Genomic DNA, 18,089 nt, shown 5'->3' on the forward strand with positions numbered 1-18,089 from the left:
CTTATCTTGTGCTCAAAATTCTCAGTGTGAATTCTCCATGACTCCTTTATCACAAGTAAAAGAATATTTTTGAAAAGATGTTAACACGTTCAGTACCTGCATGCTATAAAATGTGTGTGCTTCAGAGATGAGTAAAGCGTAATTTTTAACCATCTTTCTTAAAAGGTCCTCCAAGTTACGTACCAGCAACAGCATTTCTGCAAAATGCAGGCCAGGCACATTTAATCAGTCAGTGTGAACAACTGGAAGGAGAAGTTGGTGCTCTTCTCCAGCAGAGGAGATCTGTTTTACGTGGTTGTCTTGAACAGTTGCACAACTATGCAACAGTAGCTCTTCAGTATCCAAAAGCTGTGTTTCAGAAGCACCGAATAGAGCAATGGAAAACCTGGATGGAAGAACTCATCTGTAACATGACGATAGAGCGTTGTCAGGATATCTTTAGGAAGTAAGTTGACAGAAAAATGGATTGTTTGAAGAACTTAACTTTCAAGCTATTTCAGAATTTACATTTTCTAGTTAAAATGAATACTTTTGTGAAGACCTATCTAATTATAAAGCAAGACAAGATTAAGTTGTAATTCCAGAAGTTTGAAGAAAAAGGTTAAAAGCTGCTTTAAAAATACTGTTCCAGAGTTTAATCTGTGTACTGTAAGAAGAAAGCCAAGTAACATTTCCCTGTAATGAACAAATGAAGAACCATGTTTATGGCTTCAGGGTAGTGATATTTAGGGGTTTCAAAAACTTTTAGTATTTAAAAATCACTTAAGTCAACTAAAGGGTTTTTTTATTATTATTATAGCAGATTTTCAAGCCATTTTTTTTTCTTTTTCCTCTAAAGTCAGACTATTTCAGCATTACTGCTGCTTGGCTTACAAAACCTATATTTTATTCAGGCATTTACACCGAAACCTGTTTCTTATTTCCTACCTTCTATTCATTCTTTGCCTCAAGGACTACTGATTGTGTTATGTTCTTGCAGATAGTTATGAAATATGGTGCATTCTAGGACTTTATGAATGTGTCATTAGGGTAGCCATCAACTGCTGTGGTATTTCAGAGTTGATACGGAGTAGGTGATGTGGCAAGTGTTCAAATGCAGAGTATTTTTCCTACCCACAGAGCAGAATCCAATTTGCTAGAGCTTGAGAAGGGAGAATTTTGTCATTGTACTTTTGCTTTACAGGTATGAAATGCAATATGCTCCTCAACCACCTCCAAGTATGTGTCAGTTTATAACAGCTACAGAAATGACCCTACAGCGCTATGCAGCAGATATAAATAACAGACTTATCAGGCAGGTGGAGCGTTTGAAACAGGAGGCAGTTACTGTACCTGTTTGTGAAGAGCAGCTGAAAGAAATTGAACGTTGCATAAAAGTTTTCCTTCATGAAAATGGAGAGGAAGGCTCACTGAGCTTAGCGAGCGTTATCATCTCTGCTCTTTGTACACTGACGAGGTGAGTTGCCTCTTGTGACATTTTTTTGTATGTCTTCATGTTTGAGACAAAATAAAAGGAATATTCAAGTGACATAATTACATGGAGAATGCAATAGCAGGCAGGTTGTCTAACTAAGTGTCGTACTCCATCTAGGCGAAACCTGATGATGGAGGGTGCAGCATCTAGTGCTGGAGAGCAACTGGTTGATTTGACTTCGAGAGATGGAGCCTGGTTCTTGGAGGAGCTTTGCAGCATGAGTGGGAATGTTACATGCCTTGTGCAGTTGCTGAAGCAGTGTCATCTTGTACCCCAGGACTTAGATATTCCTAATCCAATTGAAGCATCAGAAGCTGTTCATTTAGCTAATGGAGTATATATCTCACTTCAGGTGATGCTTGCTTTTATGTTACTTTTTTTTGTTCCTTGCCCCAATCTTATAAGGCTTCAGGTAAGCCATTCTTCCTTAAACAGCTTCTGCTTGAGACAGCTAAATATTTGTTTATGATGCTGCAGAGGTCTTTTTTTTGTTGTTGTTGGACCTTACTCTTGGTTGCTTTATTTGGCTGAGCTGAACAGGCGTTTACTACTGCTATCTACACTTTCATTGGTTGAAAGAAATAATTTTGATTTATACAGGACAAATTGTAAAAATTGCTGTCAAGTAAGTAACGATGAGAAAGAACTTAGTTTCAGATTTATAGACATACTAGCTTCATGTCTTGCTTTCATGTTCTCATTCTGTTGCTGGCAGTCCAGAACAACTTCCAAACCCTTTAATCTCTGCTCTTTCTGTTTTCTGCTCCTGCTAACCTTTACTTATTTTCACCTGAAACAAGTAGTTTGAAACAAATTCTGAAAACCTGTATTACAGGCACCTATCCCCAAGATTGGGAAGGAGAAAAATGCATTTATAATTTTGTGATTTAGAAATGTTTTCACTTTAATAAAACAAACAAAAAAACATTAGTGGCAGCGTGAGTAAAATATCTGCTAAACACTTAGGTGGTTTATAAACTGTGGCTGGTGTAAATAGCTTTTTCAGGCTTTTGATTCCACTGTATTTGAAAAATATTTTCCTACCAACCTGTGTAAGTGCATTGAGATTTTTGTCACTTTGTTTCTTCGCTGTTCAAAGAATTAACATTTCAGAAATTTTTCAGAAATACGCATGCAATTTCATTGCATTGCAGCTAAGATCTTTCACCCACATATGGTCGTCCTCCCTGTTAGCTCTTAGGTAAGATGTGTAGCTCACTAAGCAGCCAAGATAACTAATCTTTTTGGTGTGTCTTGTCTCATTTTGGAGGCAGCGCATTGGTTGGTTCCTTCTGTAGCTGCCTTTAGCCTCCTGATGCATTCTGCTTGGGGAAAATTGCTTTATGCCACTTAAGGTGCTCTTTTCTACCTGCATTGATTTTTGTGGCATGAGTGGGACTCTAGCAAAATAATCACTATCTGGCAAGTTTTTGATTCTTTTTCCCTTGCCTAGTCCAAACAGTTTAGCAAATCATAAATTCAGTAAATGTACCTCACTCATTTACAGTTGCATAATGGAAAAGAAAAGCTACATAACTTGACAAAATTGATTTGCAAAGTGTGATCTCCCTAACACTAATCCTCTGCTGAGGATTGCTTGGAAGGTATTGCTGCTGATGCTATTGAGGTAGTTGTTACTACATTGTGCAAATGTCGAACCTTTCGGTTTAATGTATTCCTCTTTTTTTTTATTTAAATAAATCAGTAGATTTTGACCCTTCACTGATCAACATCATGTTATCTTTTAGGTAATGTCTACCACAGGGTGGTGTAATACTAAAAGGAGAAAGATGTTGCATATTACACTTTTTGAAAGGGGAAAATTTCTTATGCCTTCATTTTTACTTCCCAACAGGAATTGAACTCAAACTTCCGACAGATCATTTTTCCTGAAGCGCTTAGGTGCTTAATGAAAGGAGAGTATACTTTAGAAAGTATGCTCCATGAATTAGATAATCTTATTGAACAAACAACTGATGGAGTCCCTTTGCAAACATTGGTTGAATCTCTTCAAGCCTACTTACGAAATGCAGCTATGGGACTAGAGGAAGAAACACATACTCATTACATTGATGTTGCAAGGTAAATAATTTTATTTTAGTTCAATTATGAGAAAGAGAATGAAGACTGCAGAACATTAGTTTGTCTACATTTTATTATTTGTTTGAAGTACAGGCTTTTCTTGCCCAAGAATACCCTTAAGCAGAGTGCAGTGTCTAAAGTGCACGTTTCCTCTCTGTGTGTGCATTTATCTGCATGCGTACATAGAAGTACAGAGCTGTGGCAATTTACATTTACATCTGCTTAAAGCTGACTTTTGGTAGTCAACTTTTTCCAAAACATGTAGTTGTGATTTTATGTTTGCAATTAAGGGATACTACAAATAGGAACTGGTCTATTAGTTTGTGGGAGGAACCTGTGAAAGGGAGAGCTTGTAATCATGGCACTCCTCTCGTCAGGAGCTTTGATGAGCAGCTTTTGCATAATGAATCAGTGACATGATTAAAAAAATGAAAACAAAACACAAAACCCCATCCAAACAAAAAGACTTGTGCATCTTGTAATGTGGGACAGTAGCTTTTGGGGAACTGCTTGGTAGACAACTGAGCCAATTCAAAAGCTTCCTGATGAGTAGAAGTGATCCTGCTGCTTCCCTGGAGTCAGTTATGGTGGCTCCACCAGTGGTACAATGAAGCTTGCTATACCAGTTGAAAACAATTTACAGTTTTTTTCCTCTTAAGTTAATTTTCATCCTGGTTTACCCATTGGAAAGCCTGCCCAGCCTGTTAGTTGAGGATCAAAAGTGATATAAGGGAGGGAGAGGATAAGACCACCATTTCAGGAGCAGCAAGCTGTTAAACCATCTCAGCTATAACCTGAGACCTCATCCTCCACCTTTTTACCCCGTACTCCATTCAGTCAATTATATGTGTGTATGTTATAAAATCAGTACTTGGTTTTCAAGAAAGGAAGGCTGATACTTACATCACTTACTATTCATAACTTGCTCATAGGAAGTACAGTCTGTATCCTCTACCTGTATTTTAAGTTGGCTTCGTAGCTGGTCCTTTAATACAATTCCGTCATATATGGCAACCTTAGCTGTTCTTCTGGGACCAGCATTAGGATTTATGCGATAAGCAGCGCGGTATAGGAAGAGACTGCAAAAATTTCACCTTGTTCAAATGCAACTTAATTCCAGTCTGCTCTAGCTGTGGGATCAATCAGTTTAAGAAAATCCTATTTATTTTTTGTAGACTAAGCAAAACCATGTACATATTCTTTTTTTCAAGAGTACTTCACGCTCAGTATGGTGAGCTGATTCAGCCAAGAAATGGTTCAGTTGATGAAACTCCCAAAATGTCAGCTGGTCAGATGCTTTTGGTAGCCTTTGATGGAATGTTCGCTCAGGTGGAAACTGCATTTGGTTTATTGATTGAAAAGGTATGGATTTGTTCTTTTCAGAGTACTCTTTGAGTCAGGACCATGAAAGTTTTAGAAAAACAAAACTAATTATTTCCTTTACATTGCTCAGCTAAACAAGATGGAAATACCTGTTGCTTGGCGTAAGATTGACATAATTAGGGAAGCCCGCAGCACCCAAGTTAACTTCTTTGATGACGACAATAATCGGCAAGTTCTAGAGGAAATTTTCTTTCTGAAGAGGCTGCAAACAATTAAAGAATTTTTCAGACTCTGTGGTACCTTTTCTAAAACGTTGTCAGGTAAATAAATGTTATCAAATACTCTATATCGCTTTGTCCACTTTTCATGCTGTGTCCTTTTGAGGACACAATGTAAAATGATGGTCACTTTTACTGTAACGTAACCTTTCATATATGGCAAGTATGCTGAAAATAAAAATGAATTTCTGTAGTCTTGCTAGGCTTATAAATCTGATAATATTTTTCTAGATGCATTAAATGTTTATAACAAAAATACTATTCCTTTCCTTTAAAAGGAATCAGTTCACTTGAAGACCAGAATGCAGTAAATGGACCTGTTCAAATTGTCAGTGTGAAAGCCCTTTACAGAAACTCTTGTTTTAGTGAAGACCAAATGGCCAAACCAATCAAGGCCTTTACAGCTGACTTTGTGCGACAGCTTCTAATAGGCCTTCCAAATCAAGCTTTGGGACTGACTTTGTGCAGTTTCATCAGTGCTTTGGGTGTCGATATCATTGCTCAGGTAGAGGCTAAAGACTTTGGAGCAGAAAGCAAAGTTTCTGTGGATGACCTGTGCAAGAAAGCTGTGGAGCATAATATCCAAATAGGCAAGTTCTCACAGTTGGTCATGAACAGGGCAACAGTATTAGCTAGTTCATACGATACGGCATGGAAGAAGCACGACCTAGTGCGCAGACTTGAAACCAGTATTTCATCTTGCAAGACCAGTCTTCAGAGAGTACAGTTGCATATTGCCATGTTCCAGGTAAGACCACACCATCTGATAATTCTCTCCAAATTGCATCTGTGGAAGGTGAATGTTAGTTACTGTGTCTGATCACAAGAACTTCATATTTGTTGAATGAGCTTTAGAGTAATGGACTTGATAAAGTATTTTGGTTTTAAATTATTCTGTAAATTCATAAGGAAAAATGTGTTACGGCTAGCTGCTTCTGAAGACTAGCTACTTCATAAGGTGCGAATGTGGCAATGTGTAAATTCTTTTTTGGGTGAATAGATGTAAATGTCCTGGTTTCGGCTGGGATAGAGTTAATTTTCTTCGTAGTAGCTGGTATAGTGCTGTGTTTTGGATTTAGGATGAGAGTAATGTTGATAACACACTGATGTTTTCAGTTGTTGCTAAGTAGTTGTAGAGCTTATGCTCTGTCAAGGACTTTTCAGCTTCCCATGCTCCGCCAGCGGGGAGGTGCACGGGCAGCTGGGAGGGGGCACAGCCAGGACACTGACCCAGCCTGGCCAGAGGCATGTTCCCGACCACGAGCCGTCACACTCAGTGTATAACTGGAGTTGGCCAGTGGGCAGGAATTGCTGCTCAGGGACGGGCTGTCGATCACTGGGTGGTGAGAATTGCTGCATTGTGCATCGCTTGGTTTTGTATATTGCATTATTGTTGTTGTCATTATTTTCTTTTCCTTTGCTGCCCTATTAAGCTGTTTTTCTCTCAACCTGTGAGGTTTTTTCTGACTCTCTCCCCCATCACACCTGCGAGGGGGAGGCGAGCAAGCAGCTGTGTGCTGCTTAGTTGCTGGCTGGGGCTAAATCATGACAGTAATATTTTTTTCCAATAACCAGTAAGTCCTTTATTAGAAAAGAAGTCATTCACTGACTTTCTTACTAGCAATGTTGTCCCATTGTCCCCTTTTTTTAAACAGACTATGACTTTAAGGGAGGAGATTGCTTAAAACAGAGGGTATGCATTGCCGAATGTCATCTTCTACCTTTCCTTCAAAGTTTTAATGCATTAACAGTCTCCTTGCTCTGTTTGCTTCATGGAAAAATATAAATAGCAGCAATAGTATCAATCCTGAAAATGTTCTTCTGAGGCTTTAGATAAATGCCATTGTGTACCTTGAACTGTATGCTGGGATCTAGTTGTATTGTAGTATAATTGATCTTCATTTTGTAGGGATTTGTAGGTTAAGGGTAAAGGCTTTCTCCATGTCAGTTAATAAACCACTTCATAGACTGGTAAGCGGGATTGTCTTCATTTTAATGCATCGCGAGTGAATTGTTTCTGAATATTGATGGGTTTTCCTTTAGATCAAGGCAATGTGTGTAAGTCATTTCTAATAAATTAATGACTGATTAATGGTATAAATATCCAAGCCAGCAAAACATAGTTTGCAACTACTTATATAATTCAACAGTCTGTAATGATTTAGAACTTCTAAGGGTGCTGGTACCATCTTCTGACACCTAGCCCTTTTAAAATGCCCTTACTTATAAAATGTACCATAGTACTAGAATTGCTGTCTGTGAAGCAGAGTATTTTTTGCTGAGCAATATTGATAATCAAGTGTTCCCATTCTTTTCTTAAAGTGGCAGCATGAAGATCTCCTTATCAGTCGCCCACAAGCTATTTCTGTTACTCCTCCACCTCGTTCTGCAATTTTAGCCAACATGAAGAAAAAACTTCACACGCTCAGTCAGATTGAAGCTTCAATTGCAACCGTTCAGGTACTACTATTTTGGGGGAATTTGTTCAGCAGCATAAGGGCATGTGACTCTAGCACACAGTGCAAAATTATCTGCCACCTCCCAGATTATGTTCTTCTCTTGCTACCGAAGCACAAATTTAGAGGTATTTTTATTGATCTCTTTCAGCCTGTTTGCTGTGTGCTGTTATATTGTTTGATTTTCCTGTCTCATACAAAATACTCTTCTCTGGATTATCAGTAAATCTGTTTCATGAGCAAAAATACAAATCTGTGAAAGTACCTTTCCTTCTGCAGGCTGATCATACTCCTGTTCTTTAAGTTTGTCTGACTTCTTAGATCACCCTTACTATCATTTTACTAGCTAAGTGTCAGAAGCTTCCTTTGTAGATCTGGGCAGATCAATTATTCTGTGTGTTTATGTTTTGGTGTGCTGTGGGTAGGCTCAGCTTTTTAGACTTTTGGTATCAGTAATATAGAATGTTTAATTGTTTAAAATAAATACTGCTTAGTGTCTTGAATTTTAATTTCTTTTTTAATTGTGAAGGTATGTTTTTAATAACTTTATGAAGATTATTTGTAAAATAATTCAGGACTCCTATGATTTTCTGTAATTTTTAGTCTAGAAATGTGATTAGTTTTAACTTGGGGTTTTTTATTTGTTTTTTTGGTGTGTTAAAATCTGGACAGGTGACTTTATTTCCATGACAATTAAATCGAGTTGTGGTGTGTGCTGAAAATAAACCTTTAAACAGCATAAGCTAACATTTGTCAATCATGAATACCACAGTCTTTTATATATATATGTATTATATACATTCTTATGAATGTGTCTGCATGTGTTACATAGGCATAGTTTTTCTTAGTTAGGCTTAAGTTTATATATGTATCAGTATGCATTATCCATATCTGTGATGGCTTTTTTTTTCTTCCCCAATGCAGGAGAAACTAGCAGCACTTGAAGCAAGTATTGAGCAGCGTTTAAAATGGGCAGGAGGTGCTAATCCTGCACTAGCACCAGTCTTGCAAGATTTTGATGCCACTATTGCTGAAAGAAGAAACCTTGTACTGAAAGAAAGTCAAAGAGCCAGTCAGGTACTATGCATAAGTATAGTACTATTGACTTGATAAGCGCGTTCTTTTTTTACTTCCTACTGGAAAATTATGTAGAAAATCTTTCCTCCTCAGCATCTAAAGAACAAACGTAGATAACCAAACACTTCTGGGTTGAAGTTCTGGTCTAGAGAGTTGCTGCAGGGTTGGATGGCCTTAAAATGATACTGCTACTGTAACAAAGCAGCTTTACTGCTGTATTTAAAATTCTCCCTTCTAAGGGTATGGAACAAATGCAGTTTGAATAATAGGTTAATTGGAATAACTTTTCTCACCCTTGCTTTGATTTTTCAGGTCACTTTCCTCTGCAGTAATATCATTCATTTTGAAAGTTTACGTACTAGAACAGCAGAAGCCTTAAATCTTGATGCTGCATTATTTGAACTCCTCAAACGCTGTCAACAAATGTGCTCATTTGCATCGCAGTTCAACAGTTCAGTCTCTGAACTGGAGCTTCGCCTGCTTCAGAGAGTGGTGAGTAAAGGTCAAAGCAAAACACATAACATTGCAGAATCACTGTAATCATGAGTTCTCAGTTTTGTCTTTCATTCTAAATGAATGTTATGTATACGCTCTAATGGGTTGTGGATTACAGAGTTTATTCCATCAGCTGCTAAACACTTGGCAGTAGCATCTACACAGTAATTGAATTTTATCTCTGGGTACAGATACAAAAATGCTTCTGTTATTTTTAGGGCACTGGTCTTGAACATCCTATTGGCAGCTCTGAATGGCTTCACTCAGCTCACAAGCAGTTGACCCAGGAAATATCTACACAGAGAACAGTACAAGCAGAAAGAGATCAGCAACTAGAAACAGTTTGTGAAACTATTCAGAATCTTGTGGATAGTATTAAAACTGTGCTCACAGGTCATAACAGGCAACTTGGAGATGTCAAACATCTACTGAAAGCTATGGCAAAGGTATGCCTAAAACTTTATTAAATTTATTCCTCAAACCCATGTCAGTATAGTTTAAGAAAAATAACACTTGTAACTGTGCTTTTTAAAGCATCTAGAAACAGTGAAATGTGTTCATGTATGTGGAGTTCAAGACATAAAATTAATTTCACCTCTGAGAATTCATAAAGCTTTATTTCTAGAGTTAGGCTAATCAGGCTTTGGTTGAATTAAACCTTTTCTCTCATTTGGCAGTTGAAATACTTTCTTTGTGTTTACAAATCCTCCAGGTTTTTAATTAGTAAAGCATTTGATCTTTTTCAAATTTATTTTCTTGAAATGTAACTACTGAACTTTATGGTTATATGTAGTCAAATGACAAACTGAGGGGCTGAAAAGGCTAAGAAATGTTCAACTTTGTTCTCTTAGCCAAAATACATCAAAGTTAACCTTTTTGCACATCTTTGTTACAGGATGAAGAAGCAGCTTTGGCAGATGGTGAAGATGTTCCCTATGAGAATAGTGTTCGGCAGTTCTTGGGTGAATATAAATCATGGCAAGATAATATTCAGACAGTTTTGTTTACGTTAGTTCAGGTTATGGGTCAAGTCCGCAGCCAGGAACACGTTGAAATGCTGCAGGAAATAACTCCCACTTTGAAAGAACTAAAAACACAGAGCCAAAGGTAAGAACATCACCTTCTCTCAGTTGAAGGTACTTTGCTTATCTACTTGTATATAGCAGAAACACAGCATGGGGTACATACATGGTGGTTGTCTTAGAATGCAGAAATTTTTTGGCAAAATTTTGATGTATAACTTGCGTGTTTTCAGGAAGTCAAGTAGTTGCGTGAATATTTATTATGAATGATACATATATAATGAATTTTCAGAAGGCTAATCCATTATGTCTTCTAGTGTCTACAATAATCTAGTGGGTTTTGCATCACCCTTGGTCACGGATACAGCAAATGAATGCTCAAGCCCAACATCAGCTGCTACATATCAGCCAACCTTTGCTGCAGGTAATACTTGAAAAAGTACAAACATTAAAACATCAGGAATTTATATTAGAATACTGATATTATTGATCATAACTTTTATTAAATGTTGAAATACAAACAATCTCTAAGATTAGAAAAGCCTATAAAATTCAAGTCATTCAGCATATAATACTGAATGACTGCTTGATTGTAGCCTTTCAGGTCTGTATTTACTCCACAAAGCCTAGAATACATGGAACGCATTGTTGTGTATATTGACTCAACTGTAATTTCTGTTGAAATTAGTATTAAAATTTATGGAATTAATTCTGAAACCCTATAAATGCATTCATGTTTGCAAAATTTTCATTACTTTACAGTTAAAAACATTAATAAGGTTTCTCATGAGCATGGATTCCCTTCTACTTAAAGGATTATTCTACTCTCAGTATTTGGACTAAGTGCAGGTTCCTGATTTCTAGCAAGAACAAGAATTGCATTTTATAACTGCCACACAAAATGATAGAATTAGAGGTTAAGAGAGCCCATAAAAATTTGCTTAATGTAAATAAATGTTTTGCAATGGAACAAAACCTCTTGTTTATGAAGTGAAAGACATTAGAAAACAAAGATTGAAGAGAGAAGAATGGGTTCAGGGTTTAAAATACAAGTTTAAAATGCATTTGTACTGAAGTACTGATAGCTCCATTTGATACACCTTTAATTGTGCTTTTTCTTGCATTTATAATATGTTATTTTGAATACTTTAAGCACTTTAAAACTTTCTCTACAGCTGTACGTAGCAATACAGGGCAGAAAACTCAGCCAGAGGTGATGTCGCAGAATGCAAGAAAGCTAATTCAGAAAAATCTTGCCACGTCAGCAGATACTCCTCCAAGCACAGTCCCAGGAACTGGCAAAAGTGTTGTCTGTAGTCCCAAAAAGACAGCCAGGGACCCTAAAACAGGAAAAGGTAAATACAGGGCTTAAACAAACAAACAGAACCCCCGAACAACCCAAAACCCCACCACTAGCAAGAACAAAAAAACCCAAAACACCTCAGTGGGTTTCTGTGCAGGAATGTAAAATTGAATTAATTTTATTTTGTACCTTTAGCCGTGCAGGAAAGGAATTCATATGCAGTTAGCGTGTGGAAGCGGGTCAAAGCCAAGTTAGAGGGCAGAGATGTGGATCCCAACAGGAGAATGTCTGTTGCTGAACAGGTGAGTTGAAAATAATAAAGTTCCAGTGCCAGTCTCTGCTTTAAATATTTGGTAGTAAGCACATGTGTATGCATGCAGAAGTATGCCATAAAGACTAAAATCCTATTGTGAATGGAGTTCCCTTTTGAGATGTGTGATTTTATTACAACACAAATCAAGGTATGCTGCTGCCTTGTATTGCTGCATTTGTTTTTTTATCAAATGCTTTTATTTCCTGTATCATAGATTTATACAAACTCATGAATCGGATAAAACTGACTTTTGTATATCAGTAAGCTAACATCTGTTACACAGCTGTTGATACCCAGGGGGAACATGAGACCTGTACATCTGTCCAAAGGACAGAACTTGTCTGTGTGTACCAGCATAACATAACTGTGCTCCTGTCTCTGGGAAGTTGAGTCAGTGAACCTGGATATTGATATAAACTGGGGAACGTTATGACTATTTTCCAGACAGGGGCTATGAATGAGATGATGTGTGATTTTTTTTTTTTTTTTTTTTTTTTTTTAAATTGCCCCTCCAGTACAAATTCCTATTTCTTATGTGGACTACACAAAGTTATGTAAGATTGAGGTTACAGTTACTATAGGCTTTTTTCACTGAAATTTGCAGGTGATACTCAGCAGTAAGTTTTAAGATTACTTAAACACTCTAAAAATCTACCTTATTTTTAATTACTTGTTTGACCTTTTTAATAGGTTGACTTTGTGATTAAGGAAGCAACTAATCTAGATAACTTGGCTCAGCTGTATGAAGGTTGGACTGCCTGGGTATGAGTAGGGAGAAAGCAGATCAGTCTGGTTCAGTGAGGTCAGACATCCACCAGAATCAACTCGGCCTCAGGCATCCATAGCCGCACCACAGTCGGTGGTGATGCATACTGGGGCTTAATCTGAGGAAACCTAGGAAATCTCGGTGCACTGGGAAGTGAATCCTGCAGGATAGCACTCAGGGATACGCTAAACACAATGGTCTGCAACCCCCATGGTCAAGGGTGAAAGCTCACCGCTTGGACAACACGGTTTGTCTTTCTGCTACGGAAGAACTGCAAACGTGTCCGGGGGTTAGCTGCAGAAAGAAATCGGGATGCTACAAACCGCAGAGTGATTTGGAACTCAATTCCACCTGACCCTGTGAACAATTCAGGAAACACCGAACCCTGTTCAAAGAAAAACAGAAAAAATGGGGCCGTGAAGAAATCACAGCAAGGGAAGATTTGATGCATTCAGATTCTTGTTACTCTTGTTGCGTGGCAACAGTGCTGGTTGAGTTGACCAGTTAGTACGGAAAAAGGCTACAAAACGTAAACTTCAGAAATGGACTGAAACCGAAGAGCTGTACATCAGATATACGCTGCATTGGAAGAACTTCTGAGATAGAAGAAAAAGCCTTTGTTATCTCCTCCCTTTCCTCTTTCCTTTCTCTCCTCCCTCCCAGCCTCTCCTTGCATACACCCCTCTTGGCTTATTCTTGTAGGTTAGGCGTACTTCCAATATACTTTTTATTTCAATCCTTTTACTTCACAGTTTAGTCAAATTAACAACTTAAATTTTGTTTGGTAAACAAATTTTCCAAAAGCACTGAAAATATAGAACATCAATGATTACATATGAGTTGGAAGGTCAAACACAAAATGTAATTTTGGTTATTTTAAAGTCATTTCTGTGATTCTATTATGTACAGTTTCTCAAAATTGTCACTGTGCATTTAAAAGTAATGAATCCTACAGGCATTTGATTTAATGTGCACTTCCCTCTGCTTGCAGTGTACACTTTTTTGTAATTCAAATTGTCCCTCCAATCTCATTCTACTGTGATTGCTGTAGTTTCTTTCGTACAACGTAGCTAATCCAATGTAATCTTTACCTTTTTAAAAACCAGGATAGAGTATCTAGTAGAGTTTTACATTGTTGATGACAGATAAACAATAAAGTGATGTTCTGGTGGAGGTAGAGTGATACGCTTTTTACTTCACTTTCCTAATACTTTTAGTTTACACTTGTAAATTATAGTGCTTCAGTTCACAGGGGTATGCATATAATCCAAGAAATGAAGGATTCTCCAATTTTTGTTCAACTAGATCTGTAAAGATTTCTGCAAAGTAATTTTCCTTTGCCATATTATTTCTATAGATGGTTGATCAATAATGCATCCAATAGTGAGTCTTCCACCAGGGTTTTTTTGGTTTTTTTAATCAATTCTGCACTCAAAGTGTGATTATGGTCAGGAAAGTCTCTCTAAAAATGGCATCTTCTTACTTAGATCAATGTCCTGCTTGTCTGTCAGTTGTCTAAGACTTCTTGCTTCCTTTTTAAAGTAGCGATGCCTTTAGGAAAAGGCAACTTCCTTTCTTAGAGCAAATAAACCTAACACAATTCAGTTACAACTACAGAATCTTACAGGTGCTGATAGCTAAAGCAGAAATGCACACTGGCATTCTCAACCCAAATAAATTTGTGTAGCTATGTATTGAAAGTTTCTCTTTGTAAACTTGGTGAATTCATTATGCACAGTTGCTGAAAAATGATAGACATGGGAAGATCCTTTATGCCATTTTACTCACTTTTCAGAGTCAAAACACACTTGAAATACAGCATATTTTCAATCAAAATTTAAGTATTAAAGGATTTGAGCCAAGCTCACTACTGGCATAAAATTTATTTAATTGAATGGATTTGCAGCAGTTCATCTGAGTAGAAAGCTTGGCTAGTAATTTTCAGATAACATAAATTAACACCAAGCATAAGTAATAGACAAACTTGTATTATTTTCAGTATTTGCACTATGCTAACTGCTCTGCCTCCTCAGTAGGTCTTAGAATTCACTTTCTCCTCTGTTGCCAATTTTTTGTGGACATGCACTTTGAAGTGTAAGAATTTTCAACAGATGCACGGCCTTTTTTGCATTCTGATTGCCTGATTAACTCTAGGGAAGTCACAGGCTTTATATCATAACGATGCCCGATGCCTGTGCAAATGCATTCCACTGCCATTGCTTCCTGAACCCTCTGCCACGCCACGTGTTGCAAGAAAGAAGGTGTTCGAATCTTGCGGTGAAGAACATCCATATGCAGAACGACACTTTTCACTGTTGGTCCTTTTTGTTTTTCTCCAGTTAAAAAATAACCTTACAAACAATCTGTTTGGAGTACCCTAGTAACAGGAGTGTATTATACATGCTGTTTTATTTCTTGGAAGCTGGGGGGAAGGGAGGGGTAATGCACTCACCTGTGGCTCATGTATTATACCTCTGCTATCCAGAAATGAAACACTTGTGTGGAGATGGGTTCTTACTAAGTAATTTAATAAAGTTTAAAAAAAAAAAAATGTATTCATAATTTCCTTGTATGCAAAACTACTTGTGGTTGTGAAAATTACGGGAGAGAATAAAGTGCCTAATACGAACAAATACAAACCAAATCCATAATTAGAGCAGGATTCTACAGAGACTTAAGTCTCTGTAGAATCTCTCAACTGATGTTGAGGAGACAGCTCACATGCTTAGGAGTTGCTGGGACTGCCAGCTTTTGTGTGCTGGCGCATTTTTCTTGGTAAATGTTGACAATATGGCAAATTGGTACAGTCTTGGTTAAACCTAAAATGCAGATTCTGTGTCTGCTTCTTGCATATTAAATAAGACTGCACTAGTTACATTGTCTTTTAAAAGATAATCTGTTTCTCAAAGACATTTAAGTTTACTTCATTTTTTCAGTAAAACTGAGCCATTTACTTTTTTCCTGCAGTAAGACAGACCTAGAATAATGCAAATCTAGAATCAAATCTTTGTAAATACATAGAAACCAGCTGAAGCTATGGAAGTCAAATCGTTCAGCTGATGGCAATTTTTTGCATGATGCTCACCTGCAGTAAATGCTAACCAAGGCACCATGCTGTAAAATAATTTCTTGTAGTCAAATTCAAAGTATGCTCATCAGTTTCAAGTCATTATCCCCCCCAATTATATAGGCTAGTGGTTAAAGATGCTCTTAACCTTTTAAAAATCCAGTTACTAGTTTGCCCCTCTTCCTGCGCCCTTTCCATAAAGCCAGGATGTGAGCACTGCTCTATTAAATGCTCTACTGGAGTGTGTTGAACAAACTGGAGTCGTTTGTGGTGTCTTAGATTATTTTGGTGGAATAATGGTGGTGGCAAGTTAATATAACTGAAATTGTAAGAGATGTGTACAGTTAAATTATTTTGGTACTTCGCAGGGATTTCATGGTCTGTTTCTTTTGCAACAATTAGACTAATCACTGAAGGCATAACTGTTTAAATAGTAATATATTTTGTCTGCAATTTTTCAAGTATCTGTAAAAGACTCAAGTTTCCCATATGAATCAGACATAAATCAGAGGGAAGGAGCTAGTTTTCCAAGGAAAAATGAATGAGACTTCTATAAAAGCACTGGCAACACTTAATGCTAGTGCGAGGTTACCTTGTGTACCTTACCTGGGAAAGGAGGGTGTTTCACCGCACTAACTCCATCGTGGGAACTGCAGCAGCCATCAGCCCCAGCGCTGTGACACCACGTAGTGCTGTCCGCTCTGTGATAAACTGATCAAATATTTATCCTCTTAACTGCTTTGTGATACCTGAATGAAAAGCACCGTATAAAAATACAACTTCAGAAATACCAGAGGGGATTGGAGAGGTTAAAGCTCCATTTTTCTGTAGTCCTTAAGGTTAATTTGCTTCACTTACTCATCAGTGTTCTGTGCCTAGTACATTTGGCCGTTCTGTTTTAGCACGCTCAAGTACTTCAAGGATTTCTTTGCTTTATTTTCCCCCCTTTTTTTGCAAGCTTTCCCTAAAATTAGCAGGCACTCCCCTTTATGCACTAAAGAATTGGACTAGGAAAAAGTTTCAGAGGACACCTGCCATCCATCTTCTTCTTTCGTAACACAATACCAAATTATTACATGCATGTATTTTTTTCCTTCAGTGGAAAACAGTTATTCCTGAGTATCCTTTTAACATTTTAGTTAAAGAATTTCATTGAAAATATAGATATTACATAAAACTGCCGTTGTATGTACTGAAATGCATAGCTGACTAGAGCAATTTTGCCATTCATCAGACTAATTTTTTATTAATAGCAGAAGAAAAAAGCTTGAGATTCATTAATTATGTTAGGTATGATGAATGGGTGGAGGCTTGACATGTAAAGTTTGTGTCTATGTCTGTTCAGCGTGCACAGAGCAATTACACTGTGCCTTTTGAAGGTGCTTTGGAGTTAGCTTGGCGTTTAATTTTCTGTGTATCTACTAAGAGAATATCAGCATAGGAGGAATGCAACACATTGCAGCATGATCTGTGTCACACATTGGCTTTCTGTAATGTATGGGAGGTGATGAATAGGTTTTCCACACTCTGAGCTACTGCTATTACCATTCTCTGCCTTCTACACTAGCATTCTGATTTTAACAACTGAGTTTATAAACCTATACACATGTATGTATACACACACACATCTTTTTTTCTTTTTATATCGTGCTTCAAAGGGCCTGGCTGCTCAGGGAGGGGGGGTGTTGGGTAGTGTGGCAGGGCCCTACATGTCGTCTTCTCTGCAGTGTGATGGCCCATCTCTGATGTTTCCAGGTGGTGAGGGCATCCCACAAGGATCGCTTTTCCCTCTGCCCTGGAGTTATGGAGAAATGCTTAAACAAGGGAACTGCACCTCTGTGGGGCCTCTAGGATGGGAGACTGCAATGGTAGACTGACTTGGGAGCTGGCATTTGAAAGACTAGCTGGAAGATAATGAATCTGACAGTGGTTGGAGATGATGGAAATACCTGCTTTTTTCAGTAGTAAGTGCTTGTGTTTTTGTGGTGAGAAGCATACAAATGGATGAAACCAGGAGCTGGCTGCCTGTATTGAATAGCCAGAGAGGTGGTTTCTGCAGGATGCTGCACCTACTCCCAGGAACAGCAATGCATCATGCTTCTGCATGTGTCCATACCTCCTCAAAAGACTAATCAGAATTATTCCTGGCATCACTTCCTTATGAAATCAGCTTTTGTTTGAGCTTTGCTGTGGTGCAATTATGGATTTTGAGGGTGGACGCCATCATTTCTAAGTGCAAAATGGTACACAAAAATAGTTTTAGTTTTTATCAACATATAAATAAACTTGAAAGTTGTTCAGTAAAGTATCTATTCTTTACATACAATCTTGAGTGAGTCTGAAAAGCACCCTGTAAAGGATCACACAATTCAGTACAGACATGTCTTTGCTTTTACACTGTCATCCTTAGTCCTCTTTTTCCTCTCCATCAAG

At 37.7% G+C, this 18,089-nt stretch overlaps 1 protein-coding gene across 1 annotated transcript in view; it reads left to right on the plus strand.

The window, feature by feature from the left end:
• SMG1 (SMG1 nonsense mediated mRNA decay associated PI3K related kinase) overlaps positions 1-12,862 on the plus strand; it is a gene marked incomplete at its 5' end in the record, with an annotated part of 67,172 nt that extends 54,310 nt beyond the window's left edge. The window contains 16 exons of the mRNA XM_082006774.1: positions 166-445; positions 1,184-1,456; positions 1,592-1,826; positions 3,330-3,556; positions 4,768-4,918; positions 5,010-5,199; positions 5,436-5,905; positions 7,480-7,617; positions 8,538-8,690; positions 9,003-9,182; positions 9,404-9,631; positions 10,081-10,292; positions 10,525-10,631; positions 11,383-11,562; positions 11,706-11,812; positions 12,514-12,862. Coding sequence (XP_081862900.1) covers positions 166-445; positions 1,184-1,456; positions 1,592-1,826; positions 3,330-3,556; positions 4,768-4,918; positions 5,010-5,199; positions 5,436-5,905; positions 7,480-7,617; positions 8,538-8,690; positions 9,003-9,182; positions 9,404-9,631; positions 10,081-10,292; positions 10,525-10,631; positions 11,383-11,562; positions 11,706-11,812; positions 12,514-12,591 — 3,209 coding nt within the window. The 3' untranslated portion in view covers positions 12,592-12,862. The remainder of the gene's footprint in view (positions 1-165; positions 446-1,183; positions 1,457-1,591; positions 1,827-3,329; positions 3,557-4,767; positions 4,919-5,009; positions 5,200-5,435; positions 5,906-7,479; positions 7,618-8,537; positions 8,691-9,002; positions 9,183-9,403; positions 9,632-10,080; positions 10,293-10,524; positions 10,632-11,382; positions 11,563-11,705; positions 11,813-12,513) is intronic.
• Positions 12,863-18,089: the final 5,227 nt, after the last annotated feature.

The sequence above is a fragment of the Phaethon aethereus genome, assembly GCF_964289735.1.
Source record: "Phaethon aethereus genome assembly, chromosome: 15".
Taxonomy (NCBI): domain Eukaryota; kingdom Metazoa; phylum Chordata; class Aves; order Phaethontiformes; family Phaethontidae; genus Phaethon; species Phaethon aethereus.